Source organism: Mastomys coucha, unplaced genomic scaffold (genome assembly GCF_008632895.1).
Source record: "Mastomys coucha isolate ucsf_1 unplaced genomic scaffold, UCSF_Mcou_1 pScaffold15, whole genome shotgun sequence".
NCBI lineage: Eukaryota > Metazoa > Chordata > Mammalia > Rodentia > Muridae > Mastomys > Mastomys coucha.
The window spans coordinates 49045670-49069279 of NW_022196897.1; the positions used below are offsets into that span (position 1 = coordinate 49045670).

General features: G+C 37.0%; 1 protein-coding gene across 22 annotated transcripts in view; it reads left to right on the forward strand.

The window, feature by feature from the left end:
- The window catches only part of Slc4a10 (solute carrier family 4 member 10), a 432277-nt gene that overhangs the window by 234370 nt on the left and 174297 nt on the right, over positions 1–23610 (forward strand). For 2 of the 22 annotated variants that reach the window (XM_031370410.1, XM_031370407.1), the window contains exon 1: positions 20943–21447. The exons of 16 other annotated variants lie outside the window; for them this stretch is intronic. In XM_031370410.1, the coding sequence (XP_031226270.1) occupies positions 21403–21447 (45 nt within the window). In that variant the 5' untranslated portion in view covers positions 20943–21402. Of the gene's footprint in view, positions 1–20942; positions 21448–23610 lie in introns of those variants that run through there. 4 more of the 22 variants (XM_031370418.1, XM_031370415.1, XM_031370419.1 and 1 more) reach the window with 3 other exon arrangements.

Genomic DNA, 23610 nt, shown 5'->3' on the forward strand with positions numbered 1-23610 from the left:
TTTCAAAATTGGAGCTAAGAATAATATCATTTCTTCTCCCTACATATGAAATTCTGTGATGATTGTTTTGTGTATTTTAATTTACCTCTCAAAGTCACCTCCTGAGATAGATACCAGTATTATCTATAGTTTAAAAATGAAGAAACTGGTATAAGGGGATTAAGCCTCTTGTTCAGGCTTATTTTTCGGTGAATTAAAAATTTGCTTAGTGTTTGTCTGACCCTGAAGCCTAGAGACCTGAACTTTTTCTTAAGCATATACTTCCACTAGGTTGGGATGCTGACATTGCCATCCTCAGATCTTTGGAACACCTCAACCATATATTGTCTCTGATTCTTTCATGAGCTTATTTAATATCATTGACTTTCACCTTTTCCTTTGATGTTCTAGCAAGTCAACTTGTTCTTGAATGATGATAGCTCACACTGGCCAGCAGTTACTCTGTGCCAGGCACAGGATTACCCATTTCACTTGGATTATTTACATTTAATTGCTTTCAGCAATCCTACTAGGGTTGTTATTTTATATAAGAAGAAATTGAGTCACAGAGAATATATAGAGAGCCCTGGTTCATACCTGGGATTTTAATCTACTAATTTGCCTCTGTAGCCAGAGCTTTTAACTACGGGACTGTGAGTCTTTTCGATAAATAAAAGGTAGGTTTACAAGTAGTTTTACTTTTTTCAGTAAGTTTTTTTTCTTTAAAACCATACTTACTTATTATTTTTGTCCATGTGATATCAGAATTAATAAAAGGCAAATTTGTTTTCAGTTTTCCATAGCCATTACCATAAATACACTTTACTACACTAGTTGGGCTGTTTGGAGAATGATCTGTGATAGTCATACTTTCTCTTTTAAATGAGTGAATTTATTAAGAATGTAGCAAAACAGAAGTAAAAGAGTAAGTAGTAGGCAGCAGGTAGATACACCATCAAAACAGGGGCTTACAACATTCTGCAGAAATACTCAGTGAGTCCCGCTAAAACAATTGGTCAGTTGGAGTCTTGGTCAGAGAGCTCCTTTCCATAGCTGCTTCTGTTCACCACAGGCATTTTAGAATGTGCATCAACAGCAGCAGTATCCATGGGAAATGGTTTAGTTAGGGCTGCTGTCAAGGACTCAGTGTTATTAGTTAAAAATACTATTTAAAAAATACTGTTATCTGTTTGATGTGCTCCTTCCTCCTTGTTATAGTGACCAGCCTGCCCCAAACACTTTCAGTACGAGGTATAAACATGGTCAAGCTTGAGACACATGACCCAGCTTTGTTCTTAGGTCACTCTCAAGAAGAACAAACAATATGACATTTTACCAGTGCAATTTAAATTATAATAGTTCTTTCTTATCTATGGGTTCACTTCTCATGTTTTAGCTATGGGTAGTCCAAATGTATTAAATAAAAAATTCAGAAATAGAGATCATTTTATATGACATTTATTATAGTATTTACTATAATTATATTATTGCTTATCATTACTAGTTTCTTAATATCCTGAACTTTTAAGTTAAACCTTTTCAGAGGTATGTATGTATCAAAGAAAAGCAAACCAGCACACACATTCTTTGGTACTAGTTGTGGTTTCAGGCATCTATATACTTCCAAACAAGATTGCGTTTCAGTGATATAGTCAGACGATCAGAAAAATCCATTCCTAGGATCACTTTTAAACAGTAAAAAATAATTTGAAATTTAACTATTTTCTTCTCCTAGTCTTAGCACTGGAATGGTGTTTTGTGAAATAAATTTACACATAAAAATGTTGTATCTATGCATGATATTTTGTAACCTTATGGCATTTTTCCTTATCAGGTTTGTCTGACAGACTTTCCAAAGGTTTCCTAAGGCTGTTTTCTTTCTGTTTCAACGAGTAAAGTAGCATTGCTCTGGCTGAATGACTCACTCTTTCTAGGTCATTTCATCCTATAAATGTCACGGAGGAAAAATAAAGACTAAGTATGCACCTTCCATTTCACTGCGTTCTAATCAGCTGACTTTGCTATTGCTTGATAACTTTAACTCAAAAGGAAATTGTTTTGCTCGGGAATCTGAGTTCACTCACTAAAGAGAGGCAATCATAATTTATCTGTAGGTTTATTTATCTTAAAATTTCATTGTTCATTGAACATTAATAAAGATGACTCTATTTTGCTTTGCTACTAATTTAAGCTTAAAGTAAGTAACCCTTCCTTTAAAAAACATTTATATTAACTCTCTGCAGCTACTATTTTACATAAATATTGATAACCCAGCTTGACAAATAACAAAGCAAAAGATATTCCTTCTGGAGTACACAGTTTTGGAGAGAATTTTGATTACTTTTGTATAAAAGGCTCCAAAGTGTTCACATCGCCTCCGATATTGCTAAAGTAAGTGTTATCCTTTGACCCAGTAAGGGTGTCTGTAAGAAATTATTTTAGGGGAAAATATATGATACAGTGTACAGGAAATATTGACTGGATTGTTATTTATAAATATTAAAATTAAAATAGGGGACTTACTTTTTTACCTTCTCTGTCCTTTCTCTCCCTTTATCTCCACGTGTTCTTGGCTGGCCTCTACCTTCTCCTTTCTCTCTCTCTCTCTTCCTCTCTCTCTCTCTCTCCCTCTCTCTCTCTCTTTTTTCTGTGCCTTTCTCTGTCTCTACTCCCTCTTCAACTCCCCTCCCCATGCCCTAAATAAATTCTGTTCAGGGGCAAGGGATGTCTCAGCATAAGCCTGCAGAGGTACCCCCTTCCTCACCATACCATGCCTCTATCAAACATATTCCTGGTTCTTTCTTTTTATAAAATTAAAAAAATAAATTAAAATAGGTGATAAAATATAGTATCTCTTATTGGTTCAATACCTTTAGTCATTAAATGTTACAATGTAGAAAATTCTGACTTGAAGAAATGTTTATAATTTTTCAGTAGAGAAGAGTTTAATGTAATTTTAAATAATTATTAATTAAACATTATAAACAAATATTATAACATGATGTAGTCATTGGGATTTGACTCAGGACCTCTGGAAGAGCAGTTGGTGCTTTTAACCACTGAGCCATCTCTCCAGGACATAAGCAAATATTAATAATGGTTATTTCGGCACACAAATTTTTGATTGATTTTCCATCTTTTTGATCTTTTGGTTTTCCTGTTTGTATAAACAGCTATGATGTACTTTTAAAACTGGTAAATAAAAGTCAGTCAAATATAATAACAATATCACCTACAAAGCTGTAGCAATTTTCTTTTCTCTATTGCTTGACTCACTATACAGTTTTAGGAAGGAAACTAGTAGAATGATGATGGTATTACAAAATTAAACTCTTAAAGTCCTGAATTAAAAAGACAGGAGTGGTTATTGCATTTTTTTGTTATAAGTATATTGAAAAATTACCATCTTGTGTAAGAGACAGATTGAAGCATTTTTACACACCGATCCTTTATATGAACTGATATTTGTGCTATAGTCCATTCATATCATTAGGAAGCAGTGAGCATTTATTATAATAATTAACATTTTATAAGTATGGTCAGTTTATACATATTAGCTCTTTTTTTCCAGATGTTTTCATTGTATACTATATTGTAGTACAACCAATTTATACTTATCCCCAACTAGCTTGCAAATAAATGAGAGTCAGCCTATGATTATTTTACTTGGCTTTGACAATTACTGGGGAGTAACCCTCAATCTACTTTTCTAACTGCTGGCCTGGCTACTTCCCAGAGGTATGCCCTGATATTTGGTGACCTGTGTTTTCAAAACCAACTATATTCCATGTATAATAAAAAGTTAAGACAGTTCTTCATCTTGGTTAGCTTGCAAAAATCACACTGGACTATATCATGATGATTAAGACAAAGAGTTAAAAAAACAACAACTTTATTTTGTACCATGGTTTTCACTTGTCACCCAAAGTTGGCTTGAAAGGTAATTTGTAGAAGTCAGTCTGTGTTAGCATTAGCTCGGTAGGAATGAAAAGTGAATAACTCAATCATAGACACAGCCCATGACATAGAAAACTTCTAAGATGACATTTAAAAGGTAAGATAAGCTACAAGTAGGTCTAAATATTTATCATGAAACTGGAGCAGAAATAAAACTGAAGTATTAGAAAGCCTGAAATTCAAGACACACTCTTCAGTGGAAATAGAAGTATGTGAGAAACAAGGGTATTTGTTCAACAGTTAACCCAAAATTTTTTTCTTTTGTAAGAAATAATGAATTCTCTAAGTCTTATATTTATAAAGTGAATAATACTATGTGACCATATTTTACAATATGGTCTTTGTTTTTTCAGCATACATTTTACATAGCAGAGATTTTACTCCATAAATATAAATACTGGTTTTCATGACTACTTTGATTACATTAGTCGACTTTCTAGTGCTTTGACAAAATGCATGAGGCAAACAACTTAAACAGAAGAAAGATATGTTTTGTACATGCTTCTGGTCCCTGCCCACTTGGCCCCATTAATCCTCTGGCATGAGTGAGGGAGAACATCAGAGAACATGGGCATGAAAAGGAAAGCTGTTTTCTACCCGATGGCCAGGAAGCCTAGAGACAACAGACGGTGTAGGGAACAAGGTATAGCCCCTAAAACTAACCCCCTAATGCTCTGCTAGGTCTTCTCCCTTACATTTCCATCCCCCCTCACATTGGACTATCCATTATGAACTTAATTACTGATGAGTTCAAGGCTGTGAGGGTCTAAGGACTTTCTCAAGCTCAGTTGCTGGCGTTGCTGTATGAGGACAGGCCTTCAGTACTTGAGCCTTTGAGGAACAGTTCCAATCTAAACCACAATGATATATTTTATTATTTCTTACATAATATTAGTTTATCTTATCTGTTTTATTTATTTAAGTTTATTATTGTGTGTGTGTGTGTGTGTGTGTGTGTGTGTGTGTATACGCGTGCATGTGTATGAGTGAGCATGCCATGCATGGTATGGTTGTGGGGCTCAAAGCACAACTTTTTGGAATTCATTTTTGTCTTCCTATATTAAATGGGTTCTGAGGTCTCCAGGTGTCTTCAGAAAGAACTGTGACCTGCTGAGGCATTATCTTACTGTCCATGAAAGTCTTTCATTTCTGATATTCTGCAGTCACATGATTCACACTTTGAGCATAATTTAACTTAGTTATCATTTAAAAAACTTTTCCCATTTCTTCTTCCCAAATAATGTACCACCAAACTTACATAGATCCTAATCTGCTCCTTTGCTTTTCTCTATTGGCCAGATTTTCTTTTTGTGTAACAGATACATGTGAAAATAAGTTAAGTGTTGATGATTCTGTCTGTTCACCCATTCATCTGTTTATCCATCCATCCATCTATCTATTTATAAATTAGCATACAAAGTTATTTATCTATTTATCATGACCTTTAAAAACACACATGTTAATAGCACTAGTTTGTTTTTGTGGGCTTTCTGATGCCTTCTTCTATTTCTCCCTGCTTTCTTTTTCTCCCTTCCCTCCCAAATAGCTTTCTTTCCTGCTTTTATGTCACATGCTGGGAAGAAAGAACTAGTTCCACCTCATAATTTCAGAGGTGTCAGTCCGCTATTGTCTAACTCCATGGCTTTGGATGTGCAACAGTATAGGAGAAATATCATAATATCTGAAACATGTGTCAGGGGCTACTGATATCATGGCTGTCAAGAAGCAAAAGAACAGATGGGAAGGGATTGGCTCACCTCACATCCTTTAAAGATATAAGCACTTTAGTTAAGCACTTCCTCTCACTAGTCATTTCCTAATAGTCCATTGATGAACTCACCACCTTCATCCTCAGTTCACAACCACATCTAAGGTGTAACACCAGTTACCTACCAATCCCTCAATACATGAGCCTCAGGCAGAGAACAACACTTCAAACTATAGCACCTTCAGACAGAATCTTTCATCAGAACTTAGACATCTGAATATTTTAAGGAATCTTTTCTGATTTTTGTCATCTTACTGTGCAGGTAGGATTGGTTTGTACTTTAAAAATGTTACTACATTGGGCCTTTAGATATTTCCATTAGTATAGGTGCCTGATTGCCAGAGGCCTGCTGACTTAAGTTCTAGCTTTGGGATCTGAATGATGGAAAGAGCTAAGCATCTCCTGCAGGCTGTATTCTGATCTCTATATAAGGCCACTGTGTATGTGTGTGTGCACTACACATGCACACACACAGAATAAATAGTGTATATGCTAGGAAATGTAAAAAATGTAAATAAAATGCATTATTTTAGATAATATCCTCTGAAATAAAATTATATTAATTTATTTTATTTAAAATATGTTTTTTAATCTTTGAGAATTTTGCATATGTATATGATATATTTTAATCCTATCCAACCTTTCCTCACCCTCCAACTCCTCCCAGACTCCATTCCTCAATGAAATACCTTCTAACTTAATGTCCTATATTAAAAAAATCTTTTTATTTCATATTGCATATGTGTATACATGAGTGTGGGTCTATTCACTAGAGTATAGGCAAGCTGTCTCTTTTATAGAAAAGTAAAAGATAGTTAATAATGAAAAGAAACTTTCATTCATAAAATTGTAATTTTTAAGTGTTTCTTTATAAAAATTTGTACTGTCGTTTTCACCTTATAACACTATAGAAGAGGAGAGTTATTTTAATTATTATAGATATAGATAATTTTTTACAAAAATAAAATATTAAGGTAACAACTTTATAAACCAAAGTTGCAGGAATTCTGATTTCTGGCCCTGACTCAATTTCTCTAAATTTTAGTTATCTCGTGTGTTAAATGAGAGATCCCCTGGTAACTGAAGCAAAATCATGAAAATGAAGTAGTTGTAAAATATTTGCTCTTTTAAGGATCCTCAACTTTTAATATTTGGGATATTGTGATGTTTGACAGATCAGTAAGTCAGTTTCCCCTGCCATTTGTGCTCTGTACCTTGTTAAGAGTCTGGATATTTATTTCCTTCCTCAATCTAATCTATTGACTACTTAAGCACTGGTGTGACGATACCCCACCAAAAGCTATATCCTTTAGAACTGCACTCCTTCCCTTGTTTGAAAAAAGTCCCCAGGAAGTTAGTGTGCCTGCCATGTAATGGGAAGAGAGCCTTCACTAGACACTGAACATACAGATGAACTGATATTGGATTTCTTAGCCTAGAGAGCTGGGTGATGTACATTTCTTCTATTTACCCATTGCTTACCCTAATTTGTAGTATCAGGACTAAGGAACCAAGTCAAATCTTTTGTTTTTCTCTTTGGCAATCTTTTGTATATTCTTTATCACTTTTATGACATATTTGCCAGAAAAAGCACATGGATATACTGCTTTTCTATGATAACCATACTGCAGTAATAATGCTATGAGTAATATATTGTATGAGCAAACATTTTTTTTAACAAAGCTACAGAAACATAAAGATAATTTTCATTTTAAGGCATTTATTTATTTATTTGTATGTGTTGTGTGTTCACATATGTGCAGTAGATTTCTGGGAACTCAAGATGCTTGGCATTGGTGACTGAACTGAGGGCTGAGGGGTGAAGTTCTGAAGGCTAGGAAATCCAAGATCAAGTCATGAGCAGGTTCAGTGTCTAGTGGAGGTTTTCTTCTCACTAAAACTTTATATGGCAGGCACAGGAACTTTCTGTGGACTTCTTTTTTTGATCAAGAGAGCAAATGCAATTTTAGAAAACACACCGATCATATTCATCATATATCAAGTCCTCTAGAAGCACAGTGGTGACCTTAACCACTGACCTCTATCACAGGCCCCAGAATTCTTATAATTTAATTAGTGATGTGTCAGTACTATTATATGGATCTAAAAATGGACAACAAATAAATAATTTTTTGGCTTAAAAATTTATTATTAGATAATATACTAAGAAGTATGTCTACCAGTTTTGAATATTATTACAAGAATCAACTTTGTTGGCAGGAAAGCATTGTGGAAATTTTAATAATATATTCATTAATATCTTTAAGAGAATGATAAAATGTTCATAATTATGCTTATTTCCCATGTATTCATTTAATGGCTTTATTCAACATATACATATTAAGGAAGTCACAGAGAATTTAAACCAAGTATTCCTCCTCAAGTTTTCCAGTTAAATATTTTGTGGCTTTTATTAGTTTGGTTTTGAGTTTTTTCTTCTTTAATTTATTCTTCTCTCATATATTACATCCCAACTTTAGTTTTGCCTCCCTCTCACCCCCCTCTGTCTCTCCTCCCCACATCCCCTTTCTCCCTCAGATTCACCCCTCCCACTTCATCTCCTCTCAGAAAAGAGCAGGCTTCCTAGGGACATCAACTAAATAAGACATAAAAAACTAAAGTAAGACCAGGAAGATATTCTCATATCAAGTTGGATGAGGCAATCCAGTTGGAGGCAAAAGGTCAAAGACAGCCCTCACTCCCACTCTTAGGAATCCCACAAGAACACAGAACTCCACAACCATAACATATGTGGAGGACCTAGGTCAGACACATACAGGCTCCCTCATCTCTGTGAACCCTCTTGAATCCTAGTCAATTGATTCTTTGGATAGAGTTCTTGAAGTTTCCTCCATCTCTCTGGCTCCTCCAATCCTTCCTCTCCCTTCTGCACAGGGCTCCCTAATATTTGGCTGTGGGACTCTGCGTCTGCTCCCATCAGTTGCTGGATTAAGTTCCTCTGATGATGGTTATGTTAGGCTCTAGTCCCAGCATATCCTGCAGGCAGTGTAAGTGAATATTAGCTATAAAGTAAAGAAATAATCATGCTGCAATCAACAGACCAAGAGAGGCTAAGTAACAAGGAGGGCTGAAATGGGGACACAAGGATTTTTCTGGGAAGGGTAAATAGAATAGATTTTGTGAGTGTTTTGGGGACAGGTGGAGATGGGAATAAGAGAGATAAAGTGGAGGGATCAGGATGGAGAATACTAGGAGAGCCAGTTGGAATTAGGGGGCATTTTGGGAGTGAGATAGTGTAATAGAAACTATCTACTAGGGTAACCGTAGCAAAGACTTTTAGTAAGGGGTATGGAGCCTGCATGGACTGCCTTCTGTAACCAGAAAAGGCCTCAAATGGAGGGAGCGGGACACCAACCCAGCCACAAAACCTCTGACCTCCAGTTTTCTTTTGTTTTGTGGGTTTTTTGTTTGTTTTAATTTTTTTAGTTATTCACTTTACATCCCACTCACTGCCCCCATCAGAGTCACTCCCTCCCACAATTCTTCCCCCATCTCCTCTCCCCTTCTCCTCTTAGCGGTGGGGCCCCCTGGGTATACCTTCAACCAAGGTTAGGCACTTGCTTTCCCACTGAGGTCAGACAAGACAGCCCAACTAGAAGAACATATCTCACATACAAGCAACAGCCACAGGCAGTTGTTAAGGACCCACATCATGGTCAAGCTGTACATGTGCTACAAATGAACAAGGAGGCCTAGGTTCAGCCTGTGTATGTTCTTTGGTTGTGGCTTCAGTCTCAGAGAGTCCCAAGGGTCCAGGTTAGTTGACTCTATTGATTTTCATATGGAGTTCCTACCCATTCTGGGACCACAATCCTTCCTCCTGTTCTTCCATCAGAATCCCCAAGCTCCATCTACTATTTGACTGTGGGTATCTGTATCTGTCTGAGTCCATCTGCTGGGTGGAGCCTCTCAGAGGACAACATGTTCCTGTCTGCAAGCATAACAGAGTATCATTAATAGTGTTAGGAACTGGTGTTTGCCCATTAGAGGGGTCTCAACTTGGTTGACTATTCCCTCAGTCTCTGCTCCCTCCCTCGGAGTGCCTGCATTACTTGTCGATAGGACAGATTTTGGGTTGAAAGTTTTGTGGTCAGTTGGTGTCTTTATTGCTCTACTGGGGTTTCTGCCTGGCTACAGGAGATGGCCTCTTCAGATCCCATATATGCAATGTAGTTATGTCACAGCTAAGGTCATCCCCATTGATTCTTGGGTGCCTCCCTTATCCCAGGTCACTGTCTTGTCCTGGAGATGCCTCCTACCTCCTCACCTCCGTCAGTTGCAGATTTCCATTCATTCTCATGGCCATCTATCCATCTGTCCTGTTTTTCCCACACCTGAATTTCCCCATTCCTCCCGCTCCTCCCGCTTAGTCCCCTCCTTCCATCTGCCTCTTACAACTATTTTACTCCCCCTTCTAAGAAAGATTCAAGCTTCCTCACTTGGGCCATCCTTCTTGTTTGGTTTCTTTGGGTCTGTGGAGTGTAGCATGGTACCTGTATTTTATGGCTAGTGAGTACATACCATGCGTGTCCTTTTAAGACTGGATTCCCTCACTCAGAATGCTTTTGTTTTTTGAGAATCTCATACAATTTGTTTTGATCACATTCACCTTCACTTTCCCAACTTCTCCTCACAGATTCACCTTTCTTACCCAAGTTTCTTAAAAACAAAACAAAACAAAATCAGGTCTAAGTTGTGTTGCCATATACTCTTGGATGTGCCAGTTAATATGTTAAAATAATGAAACATATATAAATTAAAATAGCAACCCCCAGAGAATAATGTGGTGAAAGTACATTGGTTATAAAATGAGATACAAATGACATAGGAGATTAGAAATATACCTTGACATTTTCCTTTCCTTTCTTTTTTCATTTGTTTTATTTATTTATTTATTTATTTATTTATTTATTTATTTATTTACATCCCAATATCAGCCCTCTTTCCTCCCAGTCCCCTCTTAAACAGCTCCTCCCCCATCCCCCTTCCTCTTCTTCTCTGAGAAAGGAGATATTATCCCTGTGTATCACCCTACCCTTGCACATCAAATCTTTACAGGACTAGATGCATCCTCTCCCACAGAGGCAAGACAAGACAAGACAGGCCCAGTAAAGATCCATAGGCAGGCATCAGATTCAGGGACCTGCTCCAGTTGTTGGGGACCCCTCATGAAGACCAAGCTGCCTATCTGCTACATATGTATGGGGGCAGGGAACCTAGGCCCAGCCCATGCTTACTCTTTGGTTGGCAGTTCAGTCTCTTCGAGCATGCAGGGGTCTGGGTTAGTTGACTCTGTTGGTCTTCTATATAGTTTCTTTCCTCTTTAGGTCCTTCACTCCTTCCCCTAGCTCTTCCACAAGACTACATCTAATGTTTGGCTGTGGGTCTTGTTTTCATTGGCTGCTTGGGGAATCCTATCAGAGGACAGTTGTGCTAGGCTCCTCACTGCAGGCATAACAGAGTATCATTAATAATGTCAGGAATTGGTTTTTGCCCATGCGATGGGTCTCAATTTGGGTCAGTTCCTCCATCTCTGTGTATAGGAGGTATATGGAAGGAAGTAAGTGGGTGGGAGAGGGGATCAGATGGGGAACTAAAAAAGGGAATCAAGTGTAGGGATAGCAGGCAAGAGAGAAGGAATAAGTTGTAGACAGGGGCGAACATCTCCCTTTTCTCATATCAGTTTCTCAATTCTAACTCTATTAACCAAGCCATGTGTCTAATGCCATTTTGTTTAAGCCTTAATTATGTAATGATAAAGTTAAGTAACATCTTACTGACTTGTCTATTTTCATCTAGTTTTATTTATTTAATTATTTGTCCATAGTGGAACCAGGACAATCCAAAACTACAAGACTGGGTATATGTATGAATTTTATTCTGCTAAGGCCAAAGTTCAAGTTCTTTCTAGGGCAACCAAGGCTTCTCATGCTGGGTCCTTAACTTTGCACTTTAAAGTGTAAAACATATTACCTTTTTTTTTCAATTCTGACTTCTCAGAATCATCTAGCCCTTAGTAGTACTTTACTGGGGAGACCCTTTCTGATCCCTAGATTAGGGAGGATGCCCTGCCTTTGCTCTAATCACTCTTTAATTCTGCCACCAAACAAAAGAAGCCAATTTAACACTTCCATTTGTTTTAGTTAACTATTCCAATGTCTGTGGAGTCAATTTTTTGTGGTACTCAAGCTGTGTGGTACATATTTAGTATCTGATCAAACAAATATTCACTATTTTCTACATGTGAAGAATGAGCATACAAGACATGGCTTTATTGATAAGTTCAAAAGATGAATACATATTTGAGGATAAGTACTACCTGAATGAACTACCCTTGTGTACCTATGATGTTTTTCCTTAGGTGCACAGACAAACTATTGGGTCCTTGTCTAAATATGTTCTGCTGAAAACAGGAATTTCCTAAAAGAAGAGTATGGGTCAGACCACCAAGAACCACTTTTTCTTTTTCTTTTTGGGGATGAGTAGAAAGATGAGTTAAGAATCCCAAGACACAATCCACAAACCACAAGAAACTCAAGATGAAGGAAGACCAAAGTATGGATACTTTGTTCCTTCTTAGAAGGGAGAACAAAATACCCATGGAAGGAGTTGCAGAGCCAAACTATGGAGCAGAGACTGAAAGAAGGACAATTTAGAGACTGCCCCACCTGGGGATCCTTCCCATATTCAGTCAATAAACCCAGACACTATTGTGGATGCCAGCAAGTGCTGGCTGACAGGAGCCTGATATAGCTGTCTCCTGAGAGGTTCTGACAGTGCCTGACTAATACAGAAGTAGAGGGTCACAGCCATCCATTGGACTGAGCATAGGGTCCCCAGTGGAGGAGCTAGAGAAAGGACCCAAGGAGCTGAAGGGTTTGCAGTCCCTTAAGATGAACAGCAATATGAACTAACTAGTACCCTCAGAGCTCCCAGGGACTAAACCACCAACCAAAGAGTACACATGGTGGGACTCATGGCTCCAGCTGCATCTGTAGCAGAGGATGGCCTAGTTGCTCATCAATGGGAGGAGAGGCCCTTGGTTCTGTGAAGTCTCTATGCCCCAGTGTAGTGGAATGCCAGGGCCAGGAAGCAGGAGAGGGTGGGTTGGTGAGCAGGAGAAGGAGGGAGGGAACAGGTTTTTTTTTTTTTTTTTTTTTTTTTTCCCAGAGAGGAAACCAGGAAAGGGGATATCATTTGAAATGTAAATAAAGAAAATATCTAATAAAAAATCTTTAATCAATTCATAATAACAATAGCAATAACATCCAAAATCTACTACTTGTTTCATTTTAATTTATTTTTAAAAATGTATTTCTTTCCTTTAGTTGATGATAGATTTTTTTCCTCACATAATAAATTCTGATTACATTTTCCCCTCCCTCTATTCTTTCCAGTTCCTCTCCATACCCCTCCCCACCAGATCCAGTTGTTTGCTGTCTCTCATTAGAAATCAAACTTCTAAGGGATAATTACAAATAAAGGTCAAAACAAAAGGAAATGCATGAGATATGGACAAAGCAAACAGAAGAGCCTAAGAGAAGGCACAAGAATCAGAGATCCACCCGTTCCAGCAATTGGGAGTTTTATAAAATCACTGAATTTGAAACTGTAAGATATATTCAAAGGACCTGGTGCAGACTGGTGCAGGCTCTGGGTGTGCTGCCTCAGTTTTTTTCAAGTTCATGAGTTTTCTTTGATCCTGTTCGCTTAGAGATCCTTGTTTTCTTGATGTCCTTTATCCCTTCTTACACCCTGTCTGCCCCTTCCTCAGCAGCCTGAGCCTGAGGAGAGGGATTTGATAGGAACATATCATTTAGGGTTGAGTGTTCCAAAGTCTCTCAATCCTTGCATAACATCTGGTTATGGATCTCTACATGTATTTCCATTTTATTTATTTTGTGTGTTTTGAGAGAGCATGGCATGACATGGATGTGAAAGTCAAAGGACACATAGCTGGGGGTTCTCTCCTTTCACCCTATGGGCCCTGCAGACCAAACTCTGCTTTGTAGTATCAGCAGCAACACTGAACTCTCTCAGCTCCCTAGATTTCTTTTTCTTAAATGGTGTTTTAAATATATTTGTTTTGACATTTTCACAAATGTGTGCAATAGATCTTGACCATGTCCACCTCTACTCCTTCAGATCTCACCCCAATAGATTTTCTACTCATCTTTAGGCCTCTTGTCCCTTTGCCTTCAAGGCAAATTTATTAAGATTTATTGTGACTTGTCTCTGTGTGTGTATACATCTACATATATATGTATATATATATAATATTCCATTATATATTATAATCATATGTATATATCTCCCATCAAATATGAGTAGGACAGTAAAGTTTACCTATTTATTGTCAGTTTACATTTGTCTAAAGCAGATTTGTGCATTATTTTAGCTATTTTGAAATTTCAGGAGTTGAATTTACAGGTATATAAATAAAGTGTTGTAGCATCATTGATTCTGCCTGTACTGAATGTGTGGGGTGTCAAAGGTAAGATCCTATACTTTGTACCCTAATTTGCTTAATTTGATGTTGGTCTTAGTCTCTGTGTTTTTTCTTTATCCCCACATATTGTTGCAGCTCATGATGAAGATAAAAACCAAACAAACTCACAACTGTAATCCAGAGCCTTTTAGCATTTTCTTTCTAGGCTGCTGTACCAGTAGCAAGGTTTCCTAAGCTGCTGTACAGTGTTAAACAAGGACATTTCTAGTGTATTGATGAGAAGGGTACAATAGTATTTCTTTTTTTATTAGACATTTTCTTTATTTACATTTCAAATGTTATCCCCTTTCCTGGTTTCCCCCTCCAAAAACTTCCTATCGTATCTCCCCTCCCCCTGATCACCAGCCCACCCAAACCCGATTCCCTCTTCTGGGATTCCCCTACACTGAGACATTGAGCCTTCTCAGGACCAAGGGCCTCTCCTCCATTGATGTCCATCAAGGCCATCCTCTGCTACATATGCAGCTGGAGCCGTGGGTTCCTGCATGTATACTCTTTGGTTGGTTGTTTAGTCCCTGGGAGCTCTGGGGATACTGGTTGTTTCATAATGTTGTTTCTCCTATGGGGGTGCAAGCTACTTCTGCTCCTTGGGTCCTTTCTCTAGCTCCTCCATTGGGGACCTTGTGCTCAGTCCAATGGTTGACTGAGAGCATCCACCTCTGAATATGTCAGGCATGGGCAGAGCCTCTCAGGAGACAGCTATATCAGGCTCCTATCAGCAAGTACTTGTTGGCATCCATAATAGTGTCTGGGTTTGGTGACTATATAGGATGGATACCAAGGTGGAGCCTTCCTTTCCTTCAGTCTGTGCTCTACACTTTGTCTCTGTATCTCCTCCCATGGGTATTTTGTTCCCTCTTCTAAGAAGGACTGAAGTATCCATACTTTGGTCTTCTTTCTTTATGAGCTTCATTTGGTCTGTGAATTATATCTTGGGTATTCCACGCTTTAGGGCTAATATCCAGTTATCAGTGAGTGTATATCATGTGTGTTCTTTTGTGATTGGGTTATCTCACTCAGGATGATAATTTCTATTTCCATCCATTTGTCTAAGAATTTCATGAAGTCATTGTTTTTAATGGCTGAATAGTACTCCACTGTGTAAGTGTACCAAATTTTCTGTATCCATTCCTCTGTTGAGGGACATCTGGGTTCTTTCTAGCTTCTGGCTATTATAAATAAGGTTGCTTTGAACATAGTGGAGCTTGTTTCCTTATTACATGTTGGAGCATCTTCTGGGTATATGTCCAGAAGTGGTATAGCTGGTTCCTCAGGTAGTACTTTGTCTAATTTTCTGGGGAACCACCAGACTGATTTTCAGAGTGGTTGTACCAGCTTGCAATCCCACCAACAATGGAGGAGTGTTCCTCTTTCTCCACATCCTTGCTAGCATTTGCTGTCACCTGAGTTTTTGATCTTAGCCATCCTGACTGGTGTGAGGTAGAATCTCAGGGTTGTTTTGATTTTCATTTCCCTGATTACTAAGGATGTTGAACATTTCTTTAGGTGCTTCTCAGCCTTTTGGTATTTGTCAGTTGAGAATTCTTTGTTTAGCTCTGTACCCCAATTTTTAATAGGGCTATTTGGTTCTCTAGAGTCTAACTTCTTGAGTTCTTTATATATATTGAATATTAGCCCTCTATCAGATATAGGATTGATAAAGATCTTTTCCCAATTTGTTGGTTGCCGTTTTGTCCTATTGACAGTGTCCTTTGCTTTAAAGAAGCTTTGTAATTTTATGAGGTCCCATTTATCAATTCTTGATCTTAGAGCATAAGCTATTGGTGTTCTGTTCAAGAAAATTTCCCCTGTGCCCATGTGCTCAAGGCTTTTCCCCACTTTCTTTTCTGTTAGTTTCAGTGTATCTGGTTTTATGTGGAGTTCCTTCATATACTTGGACTTGAGCTTTGTACAAGGAAATAAGAATGGATTGATTGGCATTCTTCTGCATGTTGCCAGTTGAACCAGCACCATTTGTTGAAAATGCTGTCTTTTTTTCCACTGGATGATTTTAGCTCCTTTATCAAAGACCAAGTGACTGTAGGTGCGTGGGTTCATTTCTGGGTCTTCAATTCTATTCCATTGATCCATCTGCTTGTCACTGTACCAATACCATGCAGTTTTTTAAATCACTATTGCTTTGTTGTACAGCTTGAAGTCCAGGATGCTGACTTTCCCAGAAGTTTTTTTTTTTATCATTGAGAATAGTTTCTGCTTTCCTGTTTTTCTGTTATTATAGATGAATTTGAGAATTGCTCTTTCTAACTCTATGAAGAATTGAGTTGGAAATTTGATGGGGATTGCATTGAATCTGTAGATTGCTTTTAGCAAGATGGCCATTTTTACTATATTAATCCTGCCAATCCATGAGCATGGATGATCTTTCCATCTTCTGAGGTTTTCTTCGATTTCTTTCTTCAGAGACTTGAAGTTCTTGTCATACAGATCTTTCACTTGCTTGGTTAGAGTCATACCAAGATACTTTATATGGTTTGTGACTATTGTGAAGGATGTTGTTTCCCTAATTTCTTTCTCAGCCTGTTTATCCTTTGAGTATAGGAAGGCTACTGATTTGTTTGAGTTAATTTTATGTCCAGCCACTTTGCTGAAGTTGTTTCTCAGCTGTAGAAGTTCTCTGGTGAGGTTTTGGGGTTACTTAAGTATACTATCATATCATCTGCAGATAGTGATAGTTTGACTTCTTTCTTTCCAATTTCTATCTCTTTGACCTCTTATTGCTGTCTAATTGCTCTAGCTAGAACTTCAAGTACTATATTGAATATGCAGGGAGAGAGAGGCCAGCCTTGTCTATTCCTTGATTTTAATGGGATTAATTCAAATTTCTCTCCATTTAGTTTGATGTTGCCACTGGTTTGCTGTATATTGTTTTTACTATGTTTAAGTATGGGCCTTGAATTCATGATCTTTCCAAGACTTTTAACATGAAGGGATATTGAATTTTGTCAAATGCTTTTCATCATCTAATGAAATGATCATGTGGTTTTTCCTTTGAGTTTGTTTATGTAGTGGATTACATTGATGGATTTCCATAAATTGAACCATCCCTGTATCCCTGGGATGAAGCCTACTTGATCATGGTAAATGATCATTGTGATGTGTTCTTGGATTCAGTTGGCAAGAATTTTATTGAGTATTTTTGTGTCGGTATTCATAAAGGAAACTGGTCTGAAGTTCTCTTTCTTTGTTGGGTCTTTGTGTGGTTTTGGTATCAGTGTAATTGTGGCTTCATAGAATGAATTGGGTAGTGTTCCTTCTGTTTCTATTTTGTGGAATAGTTTGAAGAGTATTGGTATTAGGTCTTCTTTGAAGGTCTGATAGATTCTGCACTAAAACCATCTGGTCCTGGTCTTTTTTTGGTTGGGAGACTTTTAATGACTGGTGCTATTTCTCTAGGGGTTATAGGACTATTTAGATAGTTTATCTGATCCTAATTTTAACTTTGGTATTTGTTATCTGTCTAGAAAATTGTCCATTTCATCCAGGTTTTCCAGTTGTGTTGAGTTTAGGCTTTTGTAAGAGGATCTGATGATGTATTTTTTATTTCTTCAGTTTCTGTTGTTATATCTCCCTTTTCATTTCTGATTTTGTTAATTTGGGTACTATCTCTGTGCCCTCTGGTTAGTCTGGCTAAGGATTTATCTATCTTGTTGATTTTTCTCAAAGAACCAGCTACTGGTTTTGTTGATTCTTTGTATAGTTCTTTGTTTGTTTGTTTGTTTCTACTTGGTTGATTTCAGTCCTAAGTTTGATTATTTCCTGATGTCTACTCCCCTTGGTTTATTTGCTTCTTTTTGTTCTAGAGCTTTCGGGTGTGCTGTTAAACTGCTAGTATATGCTCTCTCCAGTTTCTTATTAGACGTAATCAGAACTATGAGTTTTCCTCTTAGCACTGCTTTCATTGTGTCCCATCAGTTTGGGATATTGTGTCTTCATTTTCATTAAATTCTAAAAAGTCTTTAATTTTTTTCTTTGTTTCTTCCTTGACCAAGTTAGCATTGAGTAGAGTGTTGTCCAGCTTCCATGTGTTTGTCATTGTTTTTGTTGCTATTGAAGATCAGCTTTAATCCATAGTGAGCTGATGGGTGATATGGGATATCTTCCTATGTCTGTTGAGGTCAGTTTTGTGACCAAGTATATGGTCAATTTTGGAGAAGGGACCATGAGGTGCTAAGAATAAGATATATTCTTTTGTTTTAGGATGAAATGTCCTATAGATATCTGTTAAATCCATTTGATCCAAAACTTCTGTTAGTTTCACTGTGTCTCTGTTTAGTTTATATTTCCATGATCTGTCCATTTATGAGAATGGGGTGTTGAAGTCTCCCACTAGTATTGTGTGAGGTGCAGTGTGTGCTTTGAGGTTTAGTAAAGTTTCTTTTATGAATGTGGGTGCCCATGCATTTGGAGCATAGATGTTCATAATTGAGAGTTCTTCTTGGTAGATTTTTCCTTTGATGAGTATGAAGTGCCCTTCCTGATCTTTTTTGATTACTTTTGGTTGAAAGTCGATTTTATTTGATATTAGAATGGCTACTCCCACTTATTTCTTGGGACCATTTTGTTTGGAAAATTGTTTTCCAGCCCTTTACTCTGAGGTAGTGTTTGTCTTTGACACTGAGGTGCATATCCTGTATGCAGCAAAATGCTGGGTCCTGTTTACATATCCAGTCTGTTAGTCTATGTCTTTTTATTGGGAAATTGAGTCCATTGATGTTAAGAGATATTAAGGAATAGTGATTGTTCCTTTGTGTTATTTTTGATGCTATTTTTATGTTTGTGTGCTTATCCTTTGTATTTCTGGATTTGTGGAAAGATATTGTGTAAATTTTGTTTTGTCATGGAATATCTTGTTTTCTCCATCTATGGTAGTTGAGAGTTTTGTTGGGTATAGTAGCCTGGGCTGGCATTTGTGTTCTCTTAGGGTCTGAGATTTCCTAAGGATTTTCTAGCTTTCATAGTCTTTGGTGTGAAGTCTGGTGTAATTCTGATAGGTCTACCTTTATATGTTACTTGACCTTTTTCGCTTACTGCTTTTAATATTATCTTTGTTTAGTGCATTTGGCATTTTGATTATTATGTGACATGAGGAATTTCTTTTCTAGTCCAATCTATTTGGGGTTCTGTAGGCTTCTTGTATGTTTATGGACATCTCTTTCTTTAGGCTAGGGAAGTTTTCTTCTACAATTTTGTTGAAGATATTAACTGGCCCTTTAAGTTGGGAATCTTCACTCTCTTCTATACCTATTATCCTTAGGTTTGGTCTTCTCATTGTGCACTGGATTTCCTGGATATTTTGGGTTAGATGATTTTTGCATTTTGCATTTTCTTTGACTGTTGTGTCAATGTTTTCTATGGTGTCTTCTGCCCCTGAGATTCTCTCTTCTATCTCTTGTATTCTGTTGGTGATGTTTACATCTATGACTCCTGATTTCTTTTCTAGGTTTTGTATGGCCAGGGTTGTCTTTCCTCCTGTTTTCTTTATTGTTTCTATTTCCATTTTTAGATCCTGGATGGTTCTATTCAGTTCCTTCACCTGTTTGGTTGTGTTGTCCTATAATTCTTTAAGGGATTTTTGTGTTTCCTCTTTAAGGGCTTCTAGCTGTTAACCTGTGTTCTCTTATATTTCTTTAAGGGGGTTATTTATATCCTTCTTAAAGTCTTCTATCATCATCATGAGATGTGATTTTAAATCAGAGTCTTGCTTTTCTGGTGTTTTGGGATAATCAGGGTTCGCTGTGGTGAGACCTCAGTTCTGATGATGCCAAGCATCCTTGGTTTCTTTTGCTTATGTTCTTGCCCTTGCCTTTCACCATCTGTTTTCTCTGGTGTTAGCTGGTCTTGCTATCTCTGACTTTGGCTTGTCCCTCCTGCAAGCCTGTGTGTCAGTATTTCTGGGAGACCAGTTCTCTCAGGGAAAAATTTATGGAGAGCTGTGGTACAAGGTCAGCTCTGGGGTACAGACAGAGACCAGGAGAATACTGTCTCCAGCTAATCCTTGTTTCCTGTGCCCTGATGGCTCTATGAGGGTCCCTACTGGGCCAGGAATTTGAAGAGAAGTGGTGATCTTACCTGTGCTTTCAGGTGTGTAGGCACTTCTGGGAGACTTGTTCCCTCCTGGTGCTTTTTGGGTATGGAGCCCTGTGTCAGAGGATCTGCTACAGTAGGAGATGGAAAACAGAAGGCTCCCACCCCAGGCAGCCCCTTGGTTCTTGTGTCCTGAGGATTCCAGGCAGGGTTCTCTGAGCAGCAGTGGTGGTCCTACCTGTACACACAGGCCTCTGCAATGGTATCTCATGCTGTTATTACAATACCTTTCACTTAGTATTCTCTTCAAATCAACCCTCTAGTTGTTTAGATCATTTATTACTTCTGCATATTGAACTCTTTCTAAGAAGAATTAAATAAAAACATAGAAGATATTTTTAATTGGATAATTTTAATTTTTAATTATGTTGTTCTGAGGTATAAATAATAAAGAATGCTGGAAATAAATTTAAATAACCTGTATGTGCTTATATTAATCAAAATTGTCTAATATTTCATGAATAGAAACTCCTCATTTTTAGGTCCTTCTAAATCTGATGCTTTGTTAAGAAGTTTTCTCAAAAAGGGAGTACAAATTTATCTATTAAATCATTATGCTACAGATTAGTTTTACATGGAGAATAAAAAACTGTCTAACAGTTAAGATGTGACATTTTAACATTGTATTTTCAACATGCATATTGGATACTTAATAAATAGAGCATTGTTTATTTTTAAAAGTACTGATAGGAAATGAAGCTCTCATAGGATCTGAATCTGTGTAGTAGCAGCAGTGGGAGCCTGAAGTCCGTGTCTGACTCTGGATGGTGCAGAATTGCTCCAAGCAGTAAGCTGGCTGTTTCAGACAGCATTTAACAGCATCAGCAGACACCACTGTGTCAGCATCTCTTAGTATGCAGCGTTGGTAACTGCACAGAGGGGATGATGAACAGTGCATGGATCCGAGATTTTGATGATGGATTAAGTCGACCTTGATGACCAGATCTGCTGTCTGACCTTTTCTTCAGTAGCTCTGTAGATGCCGAGGCAGGGATGTTTGAGCTTATTCATTTACTGACAGGAAGTGTGTGATCTTTTAGGGATTTCTGGAAATAGAAAGGTCATGCAGCCTGGAACCTGTGAGCATTTCCAATCTCTAAGTCGAGAGGTATGCACTTGTGAACTGTGATACTATTGGTATGCAAGGTTGTTGCTTTGTCTAGATCATAGTACTTTGAAATATGTTAATCAATGTAATTGCTTATTAACTCATTTTCATTCGTATATTTGAGCAGGTGATAATTATGATAATGGGTAAAACACGAACTAAGAAAGGTTTGTGTGTATGTATGAGTTTGTTTTTACTTTAGTCTTTTTAGGATAGAGACGGAGAATAAAGGAAGATATACTTTGTGTGATTAGAAACAATGATGATGGCTCTTAATTTTTTTTCTAGATTAATCCTGATTAAATCCGGATTTACTTGAAATGATAAAAATAACATAAATGAATTGAACTGAAAATAATCATCTGCCTATAGATATGTATTGTGATATGGTTGTTATCTGAGATTTAATCACAGTAGTCAGTGTGTTAGCACTGTGCTGAACCACACAGCAATGGAAGTTTGGTTAGTGGAAGCAAGCTTGTCCAGGGTGTAAGCTAAATCATGAAATCTATATTTTATTCTAGGACATCTTTTAAAGCCATTTTAAAATCATTTAGATCCTGTGATGCTCTTGGAGATTTTAACATACATCTCTGCTAAGGCATTAACCACATCTGAAAGCTGATTGCGAATTTGTTTTACATAAAGGATGCTTGTGGCTTCTAAGTTTCTTGAAGATTTTTTGACCCAGAGAGACTTGACGTTTGCTTACTTTCATTTTCAAGCTGAAAGATTTTATTTCATTTAACTATATTGTAGAAAATCCTTAAAACATTGGATTTATATATTTGTTTTGTATTGAGACTCTATTTGTTTTAAACTCTCTCTCTCTCTCTTTCTCTGTATGTGAGTGTATGTGCATATAAATGAAACCTCTCAAGTTTAAATTTATTTAACTTTTCTTTAGTGTAGGCTTTCTTCAGACTTGCATTCTCAACACAACAGAATTATGTGGTTAAACTTCAGATTTTTAAAAAAGAACTGTATTTTATTTATTGTTAATGATACATACTTCTGAGTCAGTTGTAGAGAACTATCAAATCTGTTAAGTTTGATATTAAAAGATAAATGCTAAAACATTTTTCAAGAGGACAGTGTTGACTTCCCAGTTCTGCAGCATAACTATAACTAACTTAACTTCTCCTAAGGGTGAAAAGTGTAGTATTACAAATGAATACATTGGACAAAGCCTGAAACAGTGAATAAATTCAGTTAGGGCTGTTTCTCTTTTTTAATTAAAAGCACATTGAAAACATTCTTCCTATTGATATTGGATATAATTTATGTTATTTTGGCTACTTAGCAGCTTACATTCTTATTAGTTGGGAAGACTGCCATATTCTTAAGCTTGATTAATTTTGGAAGATTTGAATATACCTTTTAGTTGCTACAAAACCTGTTTAATCTGTTAGAATTTATTTCCAGTATTTGCATGTATTAGTCACTAGGAGTACATTCTGTTTCTTGGCATGGCTTCAGGATTCTTCTAGGCCTTGGTTTCACAGAATTTTGCTTTATTTTTACTGTAGTTTTGGCTTTTTAGGAGAACCAAATCATAAAGTATTTGGTCATGTTCTTTAGTAACACTTAAATATTATTAATTTTACTATATGAAAAAAGCCTTAGAATTGTTTTTACTGTTGCAAATCAGAAAAATGTCTTTGCTACTGTGTTAAAATGTATTGCATTGAAAAGCAAAAACCAGTTAGAGCACTGCAGACATTTAAATGGAATGCCAACCATTCTTCCTGTTTAGGAATATGGGTTTGAACTTTGAACAGTGAAGTTCATTGCTAATCTTTTTAAGAGCAAGAGGTCATCTTTTTACAGTATCTGCACTATTTTATAATACATGTCATATATCATAAAGTTTTCTAAAGATAAGTTGTTCATAAATAATTGTGTAATTCTTTAAGTCAGAGAATATTAAGAGAAAGCTGATCATCTGTAGGATATTGTATTTAAAAGAAAAGAAAAGCCATTTATTGTTGTCAAGGCATGAATGAGAAAATGCATAGATGATAATGTAGATATTTTGCGATGACTCTTCAAAAGTGGTTTGTTACAACTTAACTCTAGTGTGAGTTACATATTACTGTTCTTTTCTCCCACATACATTTCATAACATTAGAGAAATCAAAGGAAGACTTAGAGATAGATTAA